We start from the raw sequence: 24,188 nt of genomic DNA, 5'->3' as shown, positions 1-24,188 counted from the left end.
GAGAGGTACCTTTTTGACTAGTCAAGACAGAGAGTTTGAGCTTTCTATGCTTACAGGTTTTGTTGTTTTAAGGGTGCTATAGTGCAGGTGCAATTATATCAGTATAAAAAAAGTGGTTATACTGGTATAGTTTGTTTCAGTTCAAGTATTTAAAAAAGCTATATTGATATAAGGCACCTTTATCTGACACAGAGATGGCGATAACATGGTTTGCCAGGGTTAGCCCCTGGCGGGTCGCCGCCACTATATTTACTTCCGCCTCCGCAGGTACCGGTGATCGCAGTCCCTGTTGGCCGGGGGTCGCTGTTCCCGGCCAATGGGAGTGGCATGGACTGGGACACTGCTTCCAGGTCTCATTGGCTGGGAATGGCGATCTGCAGCCAACAGGAGCTGTGATCGCCAGTACCTGGATGCGGACAGGTAAATATAGTGGTGGGGAGCTAACCCTGGTGGACCAGATCCGGTCTACGGGCTGGTATTTGCCCACCCTTGATCCAACAGAACTGCACCCACTACGTTTTTTACTGGGATAACTATGAATATGCCTATGCTACAGCAGCATAGATGCAGCAGGATAATACAGACTGTTACTATTCGGGGGAAAGAGTTTTTCTATCACTGTAGTAATTCCAGCCAAGAGCCTGTAGCTAAATTGACAATGGAATTCTACAGCTGCATCTACTCTGGAGTTAGCTTGACAGAACTACACTGCCAAGATGTAATGTTTTTCACAGACTAGGTCAAACTAACTTTTAGACACAGACCAGGTCTTATCTATAGTTACCTGGAGATCAATGTTCTGTAGATCAATCTTCCAGGGTTTGATTTGACAGGTCTAATAAGGACCTGCCTAATCAAATGCTGTTTGTGCACATGTCAGCCCTGATACTCCATGGGGTTGCAAAGAGTAAGGGAAGTTGACAGAAGAGTTTTTCCTGTGAATCTCTCATAGTGGGGCTGATTTAAGGTACGTCGACTCCAGCTACACTAATCTTGCTCTTCTGGTAGCTGGAGTTGCCTATCTTAAGTCGAATTTCTCCCCAGTGTAGACCTAGCCTAAGTATGCAAAATCAAATCACAATCTTAGCCCAGAGGTATTCTGGCAAAACTTTGTAGCTGAGTGTTCTCTGGTGTGTTGTTGAGCAGGAACATTCATGTCATGGATTGAACTAGTCACACCTCTATAAGGGTATGTCTACGCTAGCTCGTTAGTTTGAGTTAGGTAGGCAAATGAGGGCAACCGGAGTTGCAAATGAAGCCCGGGATATAAATATCCTGGGCTTCATTTGCATGTTTCTGGGCGCTGCCATTTTTAAATCCCCCTTAGTCCAAACTCCGTGCCCGCGGCTACATTCCACGAGGAGTAATGGTTGTTCAAATTAGGATCTGTAATTTGAACTACCTACTCCGTGCCACGTGTAGCCGCGGGCATGGAGTTCGGACTAAGGGGGATTTAAAAATGGCGGTGCCTGGGAACATGCAAATGAAGCCCAGGATATTTATATCCCGGGCTTCATTTGCAACTCCGGTTGCCCTCATTTGCCTACCTAGCTCGAACTAACAAGCTAGTGTAGACATACCCTAAGAGACCCTGCCTGGAATCCTAACCCCTCTCCTCTTCCATACCTGTTTGAATAGTATTTTAGGTTAGCTGTCAATGACTCAATCTGTCCTTTTCCATTCCTTTCCATTTTCTCAGATAAAGCAGCTTCCTTGGGATTTGGTAGGCTATTTTGGCCCAGTTTGCATAGATACCACCCACCGACATAAGTCAAACAAAGTCTTTAAATGTCAGACATTTCCAAATTCCCTTCTGTCTCCAATTGGGTTTATTTGACAGCCAGTGCCTGGAGTCCTTATCTTTAATGATGTCCTCTCCTTGCCCTGGAGGGCGATTGACTGAGTTTTTAAGTCAAGACTTGGAGATATTGAGTAGGGCCGGTTTGACTTGTTCTTGACAAACAGGCTCTTAAAGTTGATTGGCAATTAAATACAGTAGATTATAGTTCAGTTCTCTGCATTACATGCATGAAGTGTGACAGTGCTCAACTAATTCTACAATGCACCTTGCTTGTGATCATCAAGCTAAACACTGAGTTGGAGGCATTATTGTGCTTATAGGGTGAAACTTACCCTTCTGTATGGGGCCAGTGCGCTGCTTATGTCCTATTTAAGCCCTGTTTTCAGGGCTGAAGTGGTGCCTATGTCTTGAGCTGCCCCACTATGTAGGAGTGAGATTTACCCTTATTGAAAAATGTAATCAGAGTTTGCCTTCTCTCCCCAGGGACTCTTGTGGCGGGATACTCACACAGTCCAGCTTGCTTTTCTTCCACAGGTAGAAGGGATCAGCCAGCTGCTTGAGGGAATTTTTCAGGTTCACTGCGATCAGGGCTCCCAGTACAGACTACCAAGGAGAGGGTATCACATTAGACTCCCAAGACAGGAAATGTGAAAGTCTTATTGCGCAAGGGACAGTTGCAAATATGGCCTGCTCCCAGGCCTGGCTGCCAAGGGGGGCAAGGATGAGGGATGAGCAACTGGAGAAGCTCACAAAGATCATGCTTGAATCTGGATCCAAAATAATGTGTTTTATCCCCTTTGCCAGCCAGAGAATCAGTGTGGACATGGCTCCTTCGCACTAGGAATCCATGCGGTGGAATTGGCTTAGTTTATGTGTGCTTTATGCAGAGGACACGGATCAAGGGGTGGCTGATATGCTAGGCAGGGGAAGGCATTGCCTTCCCAAACTGCCAAGCATGGTCCCGCCCACATTCCACCCCTAGAATGCCTGCTGTAGGCGTCCTGGGGGCGGAGCATTGCTGTCCCCAGCGCCTGCCTTCCCCAGTACTCTGGGGTGGGGAAGGCTGGGGCCGGGCACACTACTTCCTTCCCCGTAATGCAGGGGGAGGGAGCAGGCGGGGGGGGGGGCCGGCGGGTGGATCTGGGGCAATGCACCGCCCCCACATCTCTGTAGTGCTGGGGGGCAGGGTTGGGGGCTGGGCTGGCGAAGCTTGCTTCCCCCAGCTCTGCCTTCACCCACCGCCCATGCACAGATCAACTTTTTGTTCTGTGTTTGTACAGCACTTAGCACAGGGGAATCCCAGTTCATGATTAGGGCTGGTAAGTGCTGCTGTTGTACGAATAATTACAGTATAAATAATCAACACCAAGTAAGTGTCATTATTAATAGAGATAGGCCTGGTTCTGAACATACTCAATGGTGGAGAAGTTTGGCTTCTAAATAGAATGGACCAACCCAACCCCCTGAATCTCCACCCCCACCAGATATTTGGGGACCTTGGGACCAAATTTCACAGCCTATATTTAGTTAATAAACAATCACTTAATTACAAGAATAACTAATTTATTCATAGGGTGCTTCCCACCAGGAAGTAGGCAACTAAAGTAAAAGTGATGGGAAGAAAAAGGCAGCCTGGTCTAATACTTCCCTGAGCTCCGCGATTGATTTGTAATGAAAGAGGTGTCGGGGCTCAAGCAATTGTTTTACACTGATGCAGCAAGCCCAGCGGCGCCGGGGTGATGATCTGCCCTGGCTAGAGATGCTGAGTCTCTACCCTCGAAAGTCCTGGCACAACCCCCTCTCTTTGCTCTCTCTGGCTTTCAAGTTGTAATACAGCCAAGTTCTGAACTCCATGTTTGCGCCAAGCCTGCCACATTTCATGGGTTTTTGTGCTGGGACCAGGAATGAGCTCAGATTCTCTTGACTCTTGGGCCAGATTCATTCTGTGCTCCTGGTTTTGAGAAAACCCCAGATCTGGTGAGTTTCATGGCATGGAGGAGGGTGAGTGTTGCTTATTAGAGCTCCATGCAGCTTCATCTGACAACTCTTCGATTTACCAACAGCAAGGAAGGCTGACCTGGTTTGGCTGGACATAGTAGACACGGGAAAGGGAACAGGACACAGAAGAGTTAGCTATACCCCACGGTGTCCCTACTTGTGCCCCCGCACCCTCCGTGACCCTGGTGGTTGCACAGGGTTTTACCTTTGGAAGGGGGTCGAGGTAGACTCCCAAAGCCAGCATGGTTATCATAACCACCAGCGCCACAAAGAAACTTGCCATCTGAGGAGACAAAATGAATGCTTACGGAGGTTCCGTGACTTTATAAACCTTTTGTTTTTCCTTAAACCAAAGACCAGTAAGGTGGGGCAACTATGGATCTAATGGCCGGAACAGCGGGCTGGGGGTCAGAGTGCTGGAGTTCTGTCTGACTGATTTGCAGTGAGGAGTAGGGGTGTGACACCTAATTGCTCTGCCCCATAGGTCACGAGAGCTCTGTGCTTCGGCCCAAGACTTGTTCCTGTGACACGCACCCATCCAAAGTCACTGCTTTTGGCGCCAGATGCAAAGAAAACAGCTAGGCTGTGTCTGCACTACAAGGTTTTTGCGCAAAAACCGGCGGAGCGTCCGCATCTGAAGTGCATTTTTGTGCAAGAAAAAATACAGTAAATCAAAAGAACAGAGGGCTTTTGGCGGTAGACTTATTCCTCTCCTTCTTGTTCTACAGCTCAATAGGAGGAATAACTCCTTTTTGTGCTACAGCTCTTGCGCAAAAAGGCAGGTGTGGATGCTCCACAGGGGTTTCTTGTGCAGAAAAAGCCTATCAGAAAAAGCACAGGTGCTCTGATGGCCATTCTGTGAATGGCCATCAGTGCTTTCTTGCACAAGAGCGTCCATGCAGTGTGGACGCTGTCTTGCGCAAAAGCGCATTGCTTTTGCGATGTGCTTTTGAGGTGTGGACGTGCTTTTGCGCAAGAAGGTTTTGCGGAAGATCTCTTCTGCAAAAAGCTTCTTGTGCTAAAAGCCTGTAGTGTAGACACTATCTAAAAGCCTTAGTTAGTGAAGACGGGTCTGGCGTCGCATGACCGGTGCCCACCTGGAGATCTGAAGGATCAGGGAATTTTGGTGGGGAGACACAGTGGAAAGGCTAGTGTGAGACACAGCAGAGCCTGCTGGCAGGGAGAAGAATTGCTTTCAAATGGAATGCATTAAGTATTAGTGAAATCTGGATCAGCAGCGCTGGAGAACAAGCGCTTTCCTTCTGCCTGATCCGCTTGCAGGCCAAGGGAACTGGCTACACCGAACAATCTTCCAGATCATCAGGTGTTCACTCCATAGGATGGACAGCAAAAGTGCCAGCAAAAATGTTCCCCAACCCCAACCAGGAGGAACCCCCGCTATGAGAGAGGTGGAAGGTCAGTCTCATGGTGCCTTAATCCTTGGCCCTCTCTTGAGTCTGTCAGCAGAACAGATAATCAGGAGGGTGGTTTTGGTGCTGTAGACCCTTGCTCACTGGAAGATGTGTTAGGATCTACCAAACTCATCCCATACAGAGGCCGCTGGAGACATCCATCAGATGGTACCAACTTCCAGTCAGTTAGAGACCCAGTCTGGATTCCAGCTGGAAATCTAGGGAGTAACAGCTCTATGATCATCATGTGTCACGTGGAGTAGCTAGCCCTTCAGGCAAATAGCAGTCAGGTTCAACTTCTGCGCTCAGGGACAACGGTGTCAATCTGGAGTGACTTCACTAAAATCAGCGGAGTTACTTTGGATTGGCAGCAGTAGAGTCTGAATCTCTGGCTCTGAATTTTAGCAGAGAATGGATCCACTGGGTACAGTCCCCTTTGTGGCCGTCTATATGCCAATCTCGGAGGGATGGTCATAGTTGTGAAAATTGGTGCCAGGAAAAGAAAGTAATCACCTGAGATTTTCCTCCAGCCCCGTCCACAGCTAGGGTGACGGACAGAGCACAGCAAATCACGTGGATTTTGAAAAAGGATCCGAAGAAGTTACTGCAACCCAGGGCAAGCATTTCCTGCGGGGAGAGGAGGAAGGCGTGTGTCAGAGGAGGAAGGAAACAGCGGTCTTGTGCCAGGCCAGCTCTCCATTTCCTCCACTAGCAATTAAAGCGAGGTCAGAGAAATAGGTCACTGGGATTCCCCTGCCCTGCTTGAGTGAGCGGCACTGACTCTGCAAAGCCTCCACCCTGCACAGATTTGTCATTCCTGCCCCTTCTCCCCACCAATCATCCTCACCCAGAGGAATTTTCCTGCTCATCCCAGAAGCATCCCTGGATTCCCTGAGTTATTCCCATGATGACACATCAACTCCAGCTGGGTCCTGGGAATATGAGACCAGCTGGATGTTTCTTTAAAAGCTATGCCTTCAGGAAGTTTTAACAGTTTTGCAGATCCTTGCTCTGCAAATCTCAGAAACAAAACAACGCACACAGCCATTAGCTTTTGTTTAAAGAGACATTACACAGGAATATATGCACCAGATCTTTCCGTTTCACATATTAAAGAGTGAGCATCATTGCCTACTATAATAGATTGTTTATAAGCAATCTTATTAGTACTCTCAAAAACTGGATGGGTGCTAGAACTTTTTTATAGATAGATGTACTTTGTCTGACTATTGAAAAAAGGTAGCCAAATAGCGAAGTATCTATCTGTCCTCCATTTCCCAGGGGTGTAACTGGTGTGTTTCCATAACTACACCCACCCATCGTTTTTGAAGCACCCCTTTATGGTTGGGCTATTTTTCTTTTTCCAAAGGAGGCTACAACACCAAATGGGAGACTTATCATTTGTTTCTTCTTGTTTGACCATTTCTGCCAGGGAACTCCAGGACAATTACCAAAGGTTCATTTGGTAACAGAGAGCCAACCGCAACATTTGGCTACAGCTTTCATCCCAGTACTTTTTATATATATGAAGATATCTCATAGAGCTGGAAGGGACCTTGAGAGGTCATCAAGGGCAGTCCGCTGCCCTCATGGCAGGAGGGACTATCATCCCTGACAGATTTGCCCCAGATGCCTAAATAGCCCCCTCAAAGATTGAGCTCATAACCTTGGATTTAGCAGGCCAATGCTCAAACCACTAAGCTATCCCTCCCTCGTGGCTGGTCATGTGCACTGTATGTGCATAAAATCTCCTCTTTTGCCACAGTTTCTCCATCATTTATCCTTATTCAATTGATTTGTAATTTTTAGCCTGATGGGGTTGAAATACCGTTGAGACAGTACCATAAAGAAATTTTCTTTTATTGGGCCACAGACTGAGGTTGCTGGCCATCTTATCTCTATTTCTTTTCCATCCATGTGTGGAATACATTTTGTTATGTGCACTGAGGCACGTGCAGATGTGCACCATTGGGTGAAACACATATTGCAGTCTGTGGGTGCTCTGCTAAACAGCTGGGTGGCACCCAAATCTTTCCTGGGTGGCCGCCCAAGCACTCAGCTTACAGGGAACATTGGTTGCTGGTCCTCTTTTCCAGATCAAACCCTATTCCACTAGGACAATTTGTCCTTTTTCCCAGCTGTTTCACCACTTCTTGCTGATTCAGTCCTCCACTGAGGCGGATAGTTGGACCCACGTTCCAGAGATCCTTATTTTCACAGAGGCATTTTCAAAAGGAGGGAAAATGAGGAATAAAAAATGTTTGGAATCCCAATGCCCTAAAGCTTCACAAGCTGCCTTGTGCATGAGTCAGGCAGGCAGAATGTTCCCTTCCTTCATATGCTGCCAGAACACATGGCCAGAACAGAGTGCCCTGTGCTCATCAGGGGTGTGCCTTCTCTAGCACGTGCAACTGTTTCCTTTCATGGGTCATGGGCAGAGCAGGCAGGGAGCAGTGATATTAAAGTACCCGGGGAAGGAGACCCTTTTGTTGCAGTCAGTGGGATGGAAAGCGAGAGAGAGGTGGGAATGTCATGGAGAGAAAGCAAAACAACTACCAACCAGCACACTTAGCCATGGCCTCATGAGCTTACAACAAAAATCATTATATGAGTCGGAGCACAGGAGAGAAAGACACACATTTCCAAGAAGGAGAATGCATTTTAAGAAGCTCCAGCTTACTCCATCAGCACCTGCTTTCACATTCATTATACCCAACCCAACTGCATCTTGACTATCTTCTTTTAAATAAACGTTACCTGGTTGGGGTCCACATCATAGCCGTGTTTGGTTCCCAGCGTCCGTCCCATGGCTAGGTTGATCACGTAGCCCACAATGGCAAGGGAGAAAGCAGTGCCAATCATATCTTTCCACTTACTCACCAGGGGGAGGGTGGGATCTGGAAAGCTGCAGCCAAAGAATAGAGGAGAAAGCAGACAGGACACAGGTGTTTAGAGATGGAGCCTGTAGACCAGGATTTGGCTTTATATACACTGGATTCATTTCACCCACTACTCTAATGCAGTCATCTCTGGGAGGAACACAGCAGCCGTTTAGCAGTGCACAGAAGAAATGCATAGCTGTTTAGGAAGAGAAGTGACAAATAACCTATCTAAATGAAACTGCAGAGGAAATTTAGCTCTGCGGATGCCAAGGGGGATTTAGCCTGGAGGCTGGGACTTTTGCAGAAAGTGCCAAAGGATTTTAAATGACCCTAAGTAATCACATTGTCTGTTCTATCTTTAATCTGAGAGACACCCACTTCTGAGCAACACAGCCCCCACTAGAGCCAGGCAGGGTATGTCTACACAGCAGTGTTATTTCAGAGTAGCTGATGTTATTCCAAAATAACAGTCTGCATCTACACAGCAAGCCATTATTTTGACATAATGTCAAAATAATGTCGAGCTGGAGGATTTCTTACTCCAACTCCTGTAACCCTCATTTCGCAAGGAGTAAGGGAAGTTGGAGGAAGTGTGCTCTACCTCAGACTTCTTGCTGTGGAGACAGTGCCAAAAGACGAAATAAGCTCTTTCGACTTAAGCCATGCAATGGACGTAGCTCAAGTTCCATAGTTTATTTCGGCTTTAGCCCTGCTGTGTAGATGTATCCTCAGAGTCATTGGCTCATAACTAACAGAGAGAAGAGCGCCAGCAACTGCATCACCAACAACAAAGATTTAGAGCTGGTCAAACATTTTCCCACGGAATAGTCAGAAAATCAAACTGTTCCACAGGCATAAGACAATGCCGATGAAATGTCATTTTGAAAAAGATCGAAACGATTCATTTCAATAGGGCTGAAACAATGTTTTTTACTTTCATATTTTGAAACCCCAGTTTCATTTTGACTTTTATTGTCCATGCTATAGTGTAACACAAATGATAAGATAATAGACAATGCTGTTGTAGCTGTGTTGACCCCAGGGTATTAGAGAGACCAGGTGGATGAGGTGATATTATTTCTGGGGCCAACTTCTTTTGGTTAGCTTCTGAGGTTACACCAAGCCCTTCTTCAGGATTGAAGGAAAAAAGAAGAGCTATGTGTGACTCGAAAACTTGTGTCTCTCAACCACAGAAGTTGACCCAAAAAAAGATGGTGCCTCACCCACCCAGTCTCTCTACCATAATATAACATAATATAAAAGTCAAAACTGAAACAACATTTGGATGGAACCTAAATCTACTACATATTTGAGACAGTTTGTCTTTCTGTGCATCTGGCTGGCTGCACGTCTGTGTCTGTCTGTTCAATAACTCCTTGTAAGTGGTAAGAGCTAGGACCACCAAATTCAGCATACAGCTTCCTCTTATCATACATTAAAGCAGGGTCAGGGCTTGGTTGGGCCAGGAAAACGGGAACTGCCTGGAATGGGATTGCTTCTCATAAAACCATACAGAGAAGAGACAGGATCACCAGGCAGGTGAAAGGGGGTGGCTGGGGATGTGCCCCTCCCATATGGGACAGCTCCAGCCCTCAGCCTCTGACCCCCCAGGTGTCCTTCAGAGAGGGACTGAAGCCCCCCCCCATTTGTATGGGAACATTGCTGGCTGTTCCCCTTCCTCAGGGGAAAGTGTGCAGTTTGCTGCATCCCTCACTCTGACTGGGCAGTGCTGGGGGCAGGCGAACTTGGACCTGTCTCGGCTGGAGGGACATGCACCTCTCCCCCAGCTGTGCCCACTGGAGATACAGTGGCCATAGAGAGGCGCTTCTCACTTGGCCCCAAACTGCTGCGACGAGAAAGAGCTGGAGTTGTCCTCTCTCCCCGGGGCAGCCTGCCCACTGAATCCCAGTAAATCTTCCAGTGGACTGGAGAGGGAGTATTTTGCTTTCTGGGAAATGTTTTTTTCTGATTCAGGCCAACAGCACGTTTGGAAATTGCACTCTTGAGTGTCACACACCTCTCCACAGAATCCTAGTGCCAAAGTGATCCCCAGGGTTCAGAACTCAAGGTGCTTTGCCCGTGCTGAATAACATCCTACACGATCCCAGCTCTCGCTGTGTTTATTATTTTGGTTCTGTGTGTCCCTCGTAATTATAGGATTGCGCTGGACAGTATTGAATGCTGTACCCAATTACAGCTTGGTAATTACACGCTGCCCTTTATAATCCACTAATGTATTGACTCAGGTAGAGAGAGAAGGCTTAGGAGACATTTTCCACTGCAGCCTGCCCTAGATTCTGTTCTATTTTGGTTCTTATACCACACCCCTCCCGCTGGTAGCCCTGCCGGGCGATTGCTGCAGCCTGGGGTTAGTCCTTATCCTAGGATATTGTGAGATGATTTATAAATAGTCAGGCAAATTAGCACCTTCTTGGGAGCCCAATCACAAAAGACAGTTGCTCCCTGCTCTAGTTATTATTACGTGTTAATACAAGTGATAGAGGGGGAGACAGACTTTCCAGGCCCCTGTGCCAGGTGTGTGGGGGGGGGTGGCATTGCACTTCTACAAGGGCTGGGGCTAGCCTCCCCCCTGCCCCACCAGCCCTTCAGCACCAACCTGGAGCTTGCTGCGTGGAGTTCCGGTGATGATTTAAAAGGCCCAGGGCTCCAGCCGCCATCGCTTCTGCTGCACTAGTGGTAGTGGCAGCTGAGAGCCTCAGGACCTTTTGAATCGCCAGGTCCTGGGGAAGTTGCCCCTCCTCCTTCCCCAATGGCAGGCTTGAATACATGGAACTTGTACAGGTGGAACCTCTCTAGTCCGGCACTCTCTGGTCTGGCAACATCTGTGGTCCGGCATGATTTTAATTAGCTGGGTGTTCACTCATCAGCGGTGCGGCAAAGTTTCCCGCAGTCCCATAAAGTTTGTTTACAGCCCCCAGTCCTGGCTCTCAGTGTTCTGTGCGGTGATTTAGCTCTAATTGACCCCTACATGTCTTCTCAGAGCCCAGCACGCAGTGGAGGGGTGGGTAATGCTTCTAGACAATGTTGACCTCCCGTGGTCTGGCAAATCCTCAGGTTAGGCATTGGTCAGATCCCAAGGGTGCTGGACTAGAGAAGTTCAACCTAGACAAAGACCAGAGGCAGGGCTAGCTGCAGGGCTGGAAGGGAGAGGGGGGCTTTGCAGTGTGGGAGTTAGTCTTGCTGGTCGGGGTGCAGAGATGGAGGGCAGGGCCTTTGGCCCTCTGAGCTCCCTCTCCTCAAGATAGGTTTTACTGACTGCGTCTGGTTTCTGTGCTGACAAGTCTACTCTACACTGTGTCCCTGTCAATTAATAAACCTTCTGTTGTACCTGTTGGCTGAGAGTCACGTCTGGCTGTGGATGGGGGTACAGAGCCCGGTGGCTCCCCACACCTCAGCTACACTGGTGGCAGTGGTGGGATAGATGGAAGCAGGAGCTGATAGGGGACCATCACTGGTCCAGAGTGAATCAGCGCTTGGAAATGGAATCAGCCCTGCACCTGGACTTACCCCATCTTAATCTTCCCAACAATTGGCATGTTGTATTTCTCCGGCATGTTCAAGCCTCCAGAGATCGCAGTGGCTACTATGACCTGCAATCACAGAGAGTAAAGAAGCTGTAAGTGGACGCTGCACTGTGAGATCCTTCAGCAGCATTGTACTTTCCTTGCTGCGTGGGAAGTGGCTAATGCCTACTACAGCTGAGCATGAGACCCTTAAAGCCACGTTCAGCCCTGGATCAAGTGGGAGAAGCATCCATCTGCTTCAGTGGGAGTTCTGTCATTTATGCCATGGATGAGTTTACCCCATAGACATGCAAGGAGTGGACTCACAGTTCAGTATACAAGGACAAAACAAAGGCTTGGGGGGGTTGCCTCTTCTCAAGGATGTAAAATACTTTGGGTGTCCTTCCACGGCAGGATATCCCAGGCCTTGAAGGGTATTACTGGAGCCACACAAGACAAGATTGATCCGTCATGTTATCCCCATTTTACAGATGGAGAACCGAGGCAGAGCTGAGAAGTAGTAGCAGGCTGGGGACAGCGTGAGAAATAAACCCAAGGTTCCTGACTCCTAGTGCCCTGTCCTAAAAACTCAGTAACACTCATCCCCCATGCAAGCTTGTGGCCATTCTACACACGCTCCGAGGAGAGGTCTAAGCCCTAGAGAGAGATCACAGCAGAAATATATCTGGCAAAACCTCTACAGAGGAAGCCTGACAGAATTGCTAGGCCCCTGGGCAAGGTGGGTGGCTCAGTGCTCCTGGAAGGGGCGAGGCCTTAGGTAGAAGAGGCAGGGCTGAGCCTAATACCCCGCACCTGCCAGCCCTTCAGTGTAGCCTGGAGTACGCTGCCCCAGGCTCTGACGGCAATTTAAAAGACCTGGGGCTCTGAATGCTGCTGATGAAGCAGCAGCAGCTGGAGCCTGAGGTTCTTTTGAATCACCAGGCCTCAGAGTAACTGCTCCCTTCCCCCCACCTGTCAGCAGGCCTACCTCTGAACTTAGCCAGCTGCAGCTCTGTGACAGGCTGGGGAGAGGTCTGGTTTGTCACGGTGAGGTCAGCCACACAACTGGATGACTGAATCTAGCGCACGCACACGCCTGGGATTTGGGAGTCCCTGAGCCAAATGTTTTGGCTCAGGCCCAACCCTTGTTCTGCCACGAAATTCAAGTGGGATCAGCTGCTTCTACCTGAGGCGTTGGAGTGGCTGCATTTCTGAAACTGAAGTTGAACGCGGAGGCCCTGATTTCCCATTGCCCTGGATTAGGAACTCGGGCAAAGTGAATGCAGGATGGGTGTAAAACACAACCAGCTCAGAGCTATAGAGCTCTCCATCCACTGTGTCCTGATGTAAACCACCGCGTGAAGCAGGCACTGGGTCCAACTTCCACCTGAATGGAAACCCAACACTCTAATTCAGTGTTTCTTAAACTTTTTAAGACTGAGGAACACCAAACAATATTTTTTTTTAATGAGGAACACCAAGGATTTTTTGTTGAGGGGGAAAAAAAAAAAAAAAGATCGGTGGGAAAGTTATTGCGAAAAAAAGGTTGCCTGTCCCTTTCAAGGTGGCCATTTTGAATTCTGTTGTTCTTCACGGCACACCTCCGACTGCCTCATGGTAGTGCCGTGGAACACAGTTTAAGAAACACTGAGCTAATTAGAATGACGCTGCCAGGTGCCTCCTGCTGCTGCCCCATGCAGAATGGGTCTAGCGTCATGCCTTGCCATGTGCCAATGCAAGCATGTCCTGCAATCTAGGCCCTTTCTTGGCCTGTCCTGGAGATGCACCTTCCCACAAAGGCTGGGAGGAAATGAGGGAAAAGCCTCTCTTAAGGAAAGGTTGTTTTTCTTTAATGGACACAGGATGACAGAGCTTGAGTGTTACTTACTATGACAATCTCCATAGGGATGGGTACCCGGATCTTCTTCATGTACTTCATGTTGAGCTCTTTCACGATAATCAGCAGCACCGCGCTGATCAGGGAGAAGACCAAGGAGGCCACGTTGGTCTTGGGGAGATTTTTGCAAATATCGATAAATGTCTGGCGGGGGGAGAGAAGAGGGATCAGTTAGCAAAATGTGGAGAGGGGCTCCTTGGAATTCCAGGGGGCAAAGCAGAACCCCACCCCCACCCACTCTGGACATCTCTGAGCCCCAGGTGCTGGGGAAGGAGGGCTGCCACACCTTCTGGCTTGAAGTGGTTCCTCAGATACATGGTTTTTAATCTAGTTCAATGGCTCCCACCCGGCTGGATATCCCAGCTCCCGCCCCCTCCCCCCGCCCTTATAAATTGTTCCAGCTCCCCTGGAACAGTCACTGGGAGATGAAACAAGCACCAGAAATCCCAGGAGAGTCTGCTTGTGTGTGATGTCCAGCCCAATTCCAGTTAAACTTAAACTTCCATTAAGCAGGCAAACATCTGGGGGCCACAGACCCACTGTAATCAATGGAAAGGATGATGGATCAGCCCTGCTGAAGGCTCTCCTAGTTCCTCGCCGGGTGTAAAGGACCACGTCTCCCTGGACATCAGTGCACCTATCCCGTTCAAAGCCACTGGGGACCTGGCCCTATATATTCAATAACATTTGTTGCCCTCCCATATGCCCCTAATTACACCTTTGATTACTGAAACTCAAAAGCATTTGAAAAAACTCAAATTTATTTTCCCTCATTAGTGCCGATTCCATCTTTTTTGTGTTATTTCACTTGGCTAGGACAGCAAACAGAGACGCTCCAGGGCCTGACGCCCCTCTCAGACCTATCTTACGTCACTGCACTGTGTTGCCTGTGATGGAGTCACTTATGAATTATCTCAGGCAGAGGAGGTTAAAACGTGGCTCAGTCCTGTAGGGGGTCTCTTTTTTTTCTAGTCCTCAGTTCTCATCCACTACCCCAGCACTGCAGCACCTGGCTTGCAAAGGATGCTGGAAATGTTTAAATCCACTCATCAGAATGCTAACAATCATGGCGGTGTTCCAACAGGTCGCAGGTTTGGCTTTTCCTGCTCTGTTCCCAGAGACACTCTGACATGCCCAACTCTCTGCTGACTCTGTGATTCCAGACTTAAATATAGGGCTAGGTTCAGTCCAACAGCATCGCTTGCAGCGAACTGAACCTTGGCTCTCAGGAACTGCCAGATAGACCAGGCAAGGAGACCATCAAATTCAATGCCCCATCTCTGCCAGTGTCCAGGACCAGACTCGTCAGAGGATATTGCAAAAAGCTGCAATGATGGGATAAACTGCACCGAGGGCCATTTTCCCCGGCTCTGAACAGAGGCTGGCTCTTGCCCTGGAATAGGAGAGCTAATATTCCTTCCAAAACTCCCTCCAGGCCCATCTGTGGTAATAACCTGATCTGACTGTAGCTTTATTAATTACAGCAGCAGCACAAGGCATGCTGGGTACAAGCTGAGAGCGTTGGGAATGGAGCAGACAGCCATGTGTTTGCACTCCGTCCTCTGCTTCTTCAGGGTAGGGTTAATTAATTAGCGTTCCCATGGGTTTGTCGACGCAGTGTCTGCAGTGTGCAGGCCCCTGGACCGAGGCGTGGCTGCCCTTCCCCAGCGCACTCACATAGACGATGGCCAAGGGCCCCGTGTAGGCAGGAATGGCCAGGCCGAAGACATATTTGAGCACCGAGATGAGGATCTGGAGGCCGGCTGCAGTCATGAAGCCCCGGATGAAGGATTCCGAGAGGTAGATGGCCACGAAGCCAAATTGCACGAATCCCAGACAGATCTGAGGATGGACAGACACACGCGTCTCAGTGAACACATACTGGGAGCAGCCCACGCCCCATGCCAGAGATCATGCATGGAGAGATGCTGCACCCATCAGGCTGGTCCCTGCAGTGCTGGGCAGCGACTTGGCACTGGGCACTAAGTAACTAACCTAGGGAGAGTCACGCTGGGGTGTGTGAATTCTCTGGTGGCAAAGGGCCAATTCAGAGGCTGTTGGAGCATAGCTGGGATGTCGCTCATGTTGACTGGCGGGTGCTCTAGCCAATGACTAGTTCTGCATATCAGAGCTTTGCACCGTCTTGGCGACCACACCCACCCTCCAGGACCTGCACCATAAGCCAGATGCTCTCTCTGAACACAGGCTGTGGAAATTCAGACTCTGTCTTTTTAGGGCCACTGACTAATCCACTAGCTCATACCATGCCTCCTCCGAGCATTGCCACATGCATAATTTTCTACCTCCCCATGCACAGCAGCTTTGGAGTGAAAACACACTGCAATTGCTAGGAGCTGCTGACCATGGAAGAAGAACGGAGACCTCGGCTAGTCTCCTTCTTGTTCAGAAACATTTATATAGGTTGGGTCCAGCTACCAGATTCCTATTGTAGTTTAGGATTCGCTATAGTATCTGAGGTCCAGTGTTTCTGAAGTGGGAGCCAGGACCGTAGGACCCTTTCAAACCCTTTGTTTCTAGGTATCGCCTATGTCAGGGATGGGCAATAATTTTTGATGGGGAAGGCCACTCCAAGATATTGGAAAGTGGTCAAGGGCCGCACTTTTCTATGGAAGGGATGTGGGGTCTGGGATGGGTGCCAAAGGGAGCTTGGAGTAGGGGACTGGGGTGCGGGAGAGGGCGTGGGATCTGAGAAGGAGTTTGGGTGAAGGAGGGGGCAGAGAATGGGGGTGCAGGGTCCGGAAGGGGGGATGGGTGCAGGAGAATGTTCTGGCCTGGGGGACAAGTGTCAGAGGGAACGCAGGGTTTGCAATGTCCCCACCCCCATCGCAATCTTTCACCTCCCATTGACCGCTTTCTGGCCAATAGGAGCTGAGACATTATGCTGGGAGCCAGGGCAGTGAGTGAAACCTCCCCCTGCTGCGTGTGGTGCAGAGAGAACATAAGAACGGCCGTACTGGGTCAGACCAAAGGTCCATCTAGCCCAGCATCCTGTCTGCCGACAGTGGCCAGCACCAGGTGCCCCAGAGAGGGTGGACCGAAGACAATGATCAAGTGATTTGTCTCCTGCCAACCTTCTCCAGCCTCTGACAAACAGAGGCCAGGGACACCAATTCTATCCCCTGGCTAATAGCCTTTTATGGACCTAACCTCCATGAAATTATCTAGCTTCTCTTTAAACTCTGTTATAGTCCTAGCCTTCACAGCCTCCTATGGCAAGGAGTTCCACAGGTTGACTTCACGCTGTGGGAAGAAAGGGAGCAGCCAGCTGTTTTGAGTGACATGGAACTGCTCTGTGCTGCAGGGGCAGGCCATGGGCTGGATTAAAAGGCTTGAGGGGCTGGATCTGTATTTCACCCACCCCTGGCCTATTTGCTGCTGGCACTGTGTGTCATTCCTTTGCGCGAGGGGGTACATATGACACAATCCTACTGCGGCTGGCCTGGCTAACCAGTCACTATCCAATTCCCCCCAAGGGACAGGTAGCGTCCACAGCAGCCTGAGAGCCGCACTGCTGGGCATACTTGTATGATGGCTGTCAGACACGCTAATGTGGCGGAGATCTCCAGGCGGGCTTCCTCCATGGCTGTGGTGTTGACGCTGGTCTCGTTGGTGGTGTGGTTGAGGTACTCGAAATCGGATTCAGGAGCCAGTTCATGGCAGACGTTCCCCACGATAATGCTGATGACAGCAAAGGTGCCTGCGGCCCAGAACAATAACGCCGGTGACTTTACATGGGTGCCAAGCCTCCCTCCCTGAATAGTACTGAAACGGACTGGGCACAGGGAATGCCCCACCACTGCAGTGCCGCCAGTTCTGCAGCAGAACAGGGCAGTGGTTTATCAGTGCATGGCACCATGGGTGGTGGGTGAACCTAGGGTGGGGGCAGGTACCCCCCCAGCTCTGCCTTTTCCACCCGAGGCTTCGCCTCTATAGGAGCCAAGGCCCCACTACAGGGGCAAGTCTCCATCTCCTCTTGCCCCCCTGCAAGCCACCCCCCCACTGCAGGTCTCCAGTCCTCCCCCCACTATCCCCATGTGAACCTCCCCAGCCCCGGAACACAGGGAGGCGGCATGGCATGCAGTCCCAGCCTCAGCATGGCTGAAGCCTGAGGGCAGCCTGGGAGCCACTCTGAAGTGTGTGTGTGGGCGGGGGGGGGGGGGGGGGAAGAGGTGCAGAGTGTGGGTGAGGCCACATCTGACAGTTTGGGAAGGCAATGCCCCCCCCTGTCTCTTATACCAGCTACCCATGCATGGCACAATGCACCAGAGAGCAGCCTAGGCAAGACGGTGCCATGCCAGGAGATGTGGGACAGCTGAATGTAACCGGAATGCAATGCACAGTCAAATCTCAGTGCTCAAAAGGAGAACTTACCTGGGACCATCTGGTGGATGCCACCGAGGATGAAGTATGGTATCAAAGGGAAGAAGGAGGAGTAGAGCCCGTTGACAGGAGGCAGACTGGCCAGCAGTGCAAAGGCCATCCCTGAAAAATGCAAGTTAAATTGACTTTGGTTCTTCCCTCTCAGTAGCAGCTGCAGTCCCTGGGATTTCCCCTACTGGGACAGCCCAGTGACGCAGCTAGTTCAACAGCCTGTCTGTGGCAATAGACAAGATGCTGCAGGGGACGGTGCAAGAAAGCCCATAATGGACATCTGTGGATTGTGAAGTGGGCTGCATACCAAGGGAGCAGGATCTGTGAGCTTCCACCAGGATGCAGGATGCGTCTAGTAACTCATCCTATTAGCGGAAGTTTAAAATCTGCACAAAGCTGCTGGGGTTTTGTTAACTCTTAGGATGGGGGGAGTAACAGGCTGCTAGGGCAAAGCCAGGGTGGTCCAGCAGGGACACCCAGGATGAGCCAGAGAATTTATGTTCTGTTACCAACAAAGCCACATCCCAGGAAGGGGACAATGGACTTGGAGCAAGGCAGGAATCCTAGAATCCTAGAATACTAGGACTGGAAGGGACCTCGAGAGGTCATCGAGTCCAGTCCCCTGCCCCCATGGCAGGAATGTTCTCTCCTCCCAGCTGCTCATGGGAGGAAGTTACCTGCTACCTCCCAGTGGGGAACGGAAACCTTGTCTCACCTTGTGGCACTTGAATGGTCCCTGCACTGATTCCACCCAGGACATCGGGCAAAATGTAGTCTTTAATTTTATATTTGGGGAGCCAAGCAAGTATTGGGAACAGACTGTAGATGATGCGTTTGAATCGGGATGACGAACATCTGGAGAGGAAATAAACACAAGTAAGGAAGAGGGGTCCAGATGAGAAGCATCTCCCCTCGCTCAGAGGTTCCCTCTGCAGAGGAGAATGGTCCTGATTCTCATTGCCTCTTGCCTGGGGCAGCCGTTTACACTAGTGCGGAGCAGGTATGAAGGCAAAGGAGGCGTGAAGCATCACCAGTCTGGTGTGGCAGCGTTCTGCAGGCACGTCATGCTGGCACGGGTGTTGATGTGAGGCGAAATACAAAGATGAATCAGGCCTTTTATTCTTAGCTGCTCCGTTGGGACACAGGTCTGGATGGGTCAGAGCCATTTATCCAGGCCCTGCCCAAACTTTGGAGCAAATGCGACCTGGGTCAAAATTGTTCCTGGTTTTGTTTCATCATTTAAACTACCCGTTCTTCTTCACAGCAGTACACCTGGAAACTGGAAGCATTATCCACATCAGCCCTTCGCCAAAGCTTTGGAGGTTCAGATAACGTGGAATTGGATCTGGCCCATGTTACAATTGTGCTTCTGACCTTTTAAAATCAAAACCCAACCAGTGAGGTTTAGCATAATCCAAACTACCTCTGCATGGGCAGTTGGTGAACCCAGGGCTGGGGGAGACAACTCCCCAGCCCCGCCCCTTGTATCCAAAGCCCCCCCCCCCCCGATGGAATCCACGTTCCCCAACCGCAGGGGAGAAGTCTCCAGCTATCCGCTTCCTCCGCAAGCCACCCCCCCCCCCCCGCTGCAGGGGTAGGTCACTAGCTCCCCGTGTGAGTCTCCCTGGCCCCAGAGCACAGAGAGAGTGGGCATCTCCAGTGTGCCCAGCCTCAGTGTGGCTGAAGCCCAGAAGCCACGCTGAAGCAGGAGGCTGAGTGTGGGTGGGGCCACGCTTGGCAGTGTGGGAAGGCAATGCCTTCCCCTGCCTCTTATACCCGCCGCTCAAGGAGCTCTGGTTTGCTCCAGCTCTCATCCTGGGTTACTAGGCGCCTTGAATCAACACATTTTAATACTCAGCAGAAACCAAATGAATGTGCAGCTTTGCTGATCACTCAGCAGACATAACACAACGGACAAGTATTGGAAACAGACTATAGAAACCACATAAACTAAATCTTCACGAATAAACCATTGAGGCAAACATAGGGTCTTGTTAAATACCCGAGGTGGACAGACATCTTCCAGAAGCTGCCCCCGGTTACTAAGGGTATCCTAATTCGAACTACCTACTCCGTGCCACGTGTAGCTGTGGGCACAGAGTTCGGACTAAGGGGATTTAAAAATGGCAGTGCCCGGGAAGATGCAAATGAAGCCCGGGATATTTAAATCCTGGGCTTCATTTGCAACTCCGGTTGCCCTCATTTGCCTACCTAGCTCGAACTAACGAGCTAGTGTAGACATACCCTAACATAGGCTGAACATCACACATATTGGAAAAGGGATCTGTTTAGAGACCCTAAATGGATGGTTGGACGGGGATTCTAATTTAGAAAGAGCCGATGCAGTTTCCAAAGTGGTTATGTTGATTTAGACACATATCTACTATTGAAATTAAAATAAGCCCTGACCTCTAAATCCCCTACCCTGGGATCTCAGTTAGTGTCTTTCTTTAATGGTTAGAACATCAGATTTGGATACTGGGTTGCTCTTCATTCTATTCCCCTCTCTGCCACTGACACATTAGAAAGCATTAAACATGTCACTGAATCTCAGCTTGCAATCATCTAACAATACATGCACAGGCTTCATAGAATCATAGAACCATAGAGCTGGAAGAGACCTCAGAAGGTCATCAAGTCCAGCCCCCTGCTCTAGGCAGCATTTTAAATCCTCGGCTAATGTCTGAAAAGTCCATAGAGATGCTTGGGTGAAAGATGCTTTCTATGCAAATGCAAAGCAAAAGCATGTTCACAAGTAGAGCCAGGCTCAGTTCTGGTGAGGTGACACACTGCAAACCACATGTAAACCATACACTCCATTTACTTTTCCATTACAGTGCAAACCCAATCAAACACATTCATTACTCATTTCTGATTGTCCCGGATTTGTTAATCTCCAGCGGCTGTGATTGCATTTTCTGCTGGGGGAAGTGCTGTTCTGTGCTTTGGTGAACTGCAATACAGAACAGTTATTCCTTGGGCTTACTCAAAACCTCTCTCCACTTAAAAGCTGTTTATGCGCCTGGACGCCACCCAAATCTTAAGTCAATATGGGCATAGCCTCTGAGGCATCAGTGTGTCAAGTTTAACCCAGGATCTCTAGCCTATGGCTTTGCCTATCCGCAGCTTAGACAGCCCCTTGAACTGCTGCCCCACTGGAAATCTTTCCCCTCCAAATAGCTGTGCTGGGCTAGCTATCACCAGGAGCCTGACTCTCAGTTATTCCATTCCTGGGCTGGGGGCAGGGCCAGGACTCTATATAGGTTCAAAGAGTGTTAAAGTGGCTTGAAACCAGCTTTGCACTCTGTATTCCAGTGTTTCTCAACCTTTTTTTATAAAGTACTCCTTTAAAAAAAAAGTTATAAGTACCCCTAGTACCTACAGTTTTCAGACACACAATTTTTTTTTCTACCATTGCAACACATTTGTTTAAACAACTTAATCGTAGCTGGGCGGGTGATGAAATTTTTGGGTGTATAAAGTACAAAAATAATACAGTGCTGTAAAACTTAAAACACCAAATTTCAGTGGTGTTGATGTAGCCCCCCCCTCCCCAGACTTCTCTCAAGTACCCCTAAGGGCACTTGTACCACTGTCTGAGAAACACTGCTGTATTCTAAGGCACTCGCTGTAATTTAAAGCAGTTTTAAGACTGGCCTATGCTAGAGCCTGGGAAGCAAGGACTAGCCGTAATGCAGTGCACTGCAACCTTGTCCCTGGGAGCTGGTAACAGGGCAGATGCAGAGCCTTTGCACAAGGGATGGGCCAGCTGCAGAGCCTCCTTATGCCTGGAGGTATTTTCAAGATGCCATTTCTGATTATTTCAAGATCCCTGTATGCTACCAGAGCTGCAGGACGGAGCCTTAGTGTGTGTCTGAATCAAACCCGCAAAGAGGTGGGAGGCGGTTGCTTACTGCCTTCATGCCATGGAAAAATCTCAACTAATTGTGAAATTGACTAGATTATGAACGCGTTGTCCTTGCTTCCCCCATGCTGCAATGCCGGGGTTGCAAAACACATCACAGGAGACTCTTATTTGCTTAAATAAAGTTTCCCCCGGAATATTTTTTTTATGGAAATTTATCGATCTCCGGGGAGTCGCCTCCTCCTCCTCTCTCCGCCCCCCTAAACACCGCACCACTGAGGCAAATCTGACCTGGCCACATGCTCCCCAAGAGACTTAGGATCATTCCACATTACCTGAAAAGGTTCTTCACTTTTTCCCCAAGTGGGTAACTTCTCTTTTTCTTCTCAAACTCTTCATCGAAGAGGTCAACTGAGTACGCAGGACGCTCGATGGAGTAGCGAGGTCTGGCGTGGTTCATCGCTGGGTCCGGCAGATCGTTCCAAGAGAAGACAAAGGAAAGAAAATAAATCACAGTGAACGGCGCTGGCCACCCAATGAAGTGAGAGGAGAAGAGTGATTGAATCTAGCTTCCTTCACCCAGGCATTTAAGGTTTCCACTGGAGTATTCTGCCTCCTAAATGTCTTTCTTCCCCTTCACATGAAGGCTTCTGGAGCAAGGGATTGTCTGTTTCCCAACTGGGCCACCACCTCTTGGACAAAGTGGAATTTTGTCACCGGTTTTATAGTGAAACTCATTAGCGACGCATTGTGGTCTAAAGGAATGAGCACAGGACCAGGTGTCAGGAAGTACAGTTCTAATCTTGGCTCTGCCAATGACTTACTGTTTGGGCTCGGGAAAGTCACCTGCCGTTTCACCTTGCTTAAATGGGGTTAGCGATACGTCATAGCTGGAGGATTAATTGGCATGTCTGTGAAGCGCTGCACAGCGGGGAATATTTGCATTGTGGGCAGCTTTCATCCAAGAGGTTCTAATTACAGCGCCTCATTAATTAATCTACAAACATAACACCCTCCGTGTTTCATATTTGCATTTAGAGGGACTACTCTGTTCTGCTCAAAGCTGTGGGTTAATACATGATTCCAGAAGATGAGTACAGTTTTCTTCCACACAGAATATGTAACAGGTGCTGACCTATTTGCATGATAATAATGCCGAAAAGTCCTGTTGGACCAGTCCTATGCAATATCCAGGTGTCATCAGAGGAAGATAATAAACTCCCCGTGTCTCACTTCAGTATAAACAAAGCCATCAGAGGAGAAGGGAGAACCTTTACGAGTGGATGAGTCTGAGGGTGGGGAGGGGGAAATCCATACATTTGAAAGAAGGATGTGGATAATTATTTTTGTCTGGCATTTGTTTAAGTATGTCATTGCCCGACACCTCAAGTCAAACGTGGGAAAGAAGCTAGAGGTTCAGGTGATAGTGGTAAAGAAATGAAATGCACGTTGCTGAAAGGTCTGAGTTGGGGAGACCTTTGGCTTACATAGATTTGTGCCTGGACCACTCTTTCAAAAGACTGGGCACAATGGGGTCAGGTTTTGATTGCGCAAAACCTTTCCAGTAGATATTTTGGCTTTATTCAGCCAAAACTAAAGTAGGTTGTTATCCAGATCCCATTTAATCAGATCTTGAAATTTTAGAGGAAACCAAAAAGAGCAGGGGTAGGGAATATAAGGCTTGGGGGCTGGATGTGGGCCCTGGCTTGCTTGGATTAGGCCCCTGAGGCTCTCCCCGAAGCATTGGGTAGCCGGTGCTGGTGCTCCAACCCTCCCACACCATCTCCCCACAGGGCTGGAGCACATAAAATCTACTAGCCAGCCCCGCCTCCCCAGCCTCTGGTGTGGGAGGGGAATGTGGGGAGCATCTTTCTCCTTCTCAGTCAGGGGCCACCTCAGCGAAGGTTTGGTTTTTTTCTTTTTTTGCTTCTCACTACTGTGCGGCCCCTGACTGATTTTTCTGTGGGTCATTGGTTCCCGATCCAAGAGGATCCTGGTGTTGACCCGTCTGTCAGTGACAGGTAAATCTAAATGCACTTCAAAATGGCATCTTCCAGGCTGTCAGGGGTAGAGCGGCAGGAAGGCAAAGCGTCTGAAAATGGAGTCACGGGGGCAGTAAGGAACTGCTGCAGTAGCTAGTTCAGTCAATATCCCTGGGTAGGCAAGGCCTAAATGACATTGAGCCCTTCCTCTGAGCAGGGGCGGATGAAAGTTTTGCGGGGCCCAGGGCCTATTGAAGCTCAGGGCCCGGCGCAGCACAATTGCACGCATATGTCACAGCCACAGCTGACAGGTAATAGCACATGCACCGGGTCTATTGAAGCGCAGGGCCTGGGGCAGCTGCCCCGCTCTCCCTGCCCTATATCCGCCGCTGCCTCTGAGAAAGTCTGAGGGAAGGAGGTGGTCCGAGGGGGGGA

The 24,188-nt window shown here is 49.4% G+C and overlaps 1 protein-coding gene across 1 annotated transcript in view; it reads right to left on the bottom strand.

Moving 5' to 3' along the window:
* Window positions 1-24,188, bottom strand: part of SLC26A9 (solute carrier family 26 member 9) — a 56,882-nt gene that overhangs the window by 16,106 nt on the left and 16,588 nt on the right. The window contains exons 2-12 of the mRNA XM_006137217.5: window positions 22,107-22,233; window positions 18,622-18,761; window positions 17,907-18,017; window positions 17,057-17,232; window positions 15,192-15,356; window positions 13,506-13,658; window positions 11,622-11,704; window positions 7,969-8,116; window positions 5,725-5,838; window positions 4,005-4,082; window positions 2,309-2,404 (exon numbers count right to left, since the gene is read on the bottom strand). Of these exons, the coding sequence (XP_006137279.3) occupies window positions 2,309-2,404; window positions 4,005-4,082; window positions 5,725-5,838; window positions 7,969-8,116; window positions 11,622-11,704; window positions 13,506-13,658; window positions 15,192-15,356; window positions 17,057-17,232; window positions 17,907-18,017; window positions 18,622-18,761; window positions 22,107-22,231 (1,389 nt within the window). The 5' untranslated portion in view covers window positions 22,232-22,233. The remainder of the gene's footprint in view (window positions 1-2,308; window positions 2,405-4,004; window positions 4,083-5,724; window positions 5,839-7,968; window positions 8,117-11,621; window positions 11,705-13,505; window positions 13,659-15,191; window positions 15,357-17,056; window positions 17,233-17,906; window positions 18,018-18,621; window positions 18,762-22,106; window positions 22,234-24,188) is intronic.

The sequence above is a fragment of the Pelodiscus sinensis genome, chromosome 27 (genome assembly GCF_052426305.1).
Source record: "Pelodiscus sinensis isolate ZL-2025 chromosome 27, ASM5242630v1, whole genome shotgun sequence".
Classification (NCBI taxonomy): Eukaryota; Metazoa; Chordata; order Testudines; family Trionychidae; genus Pelodiscus; species Pelodiscus sinensis.
The sequence above is the reverse complement of the archived record's forward strand: the minus strand, read 5'-3'. Positions and strand labels throughout refer to the sequence as shown.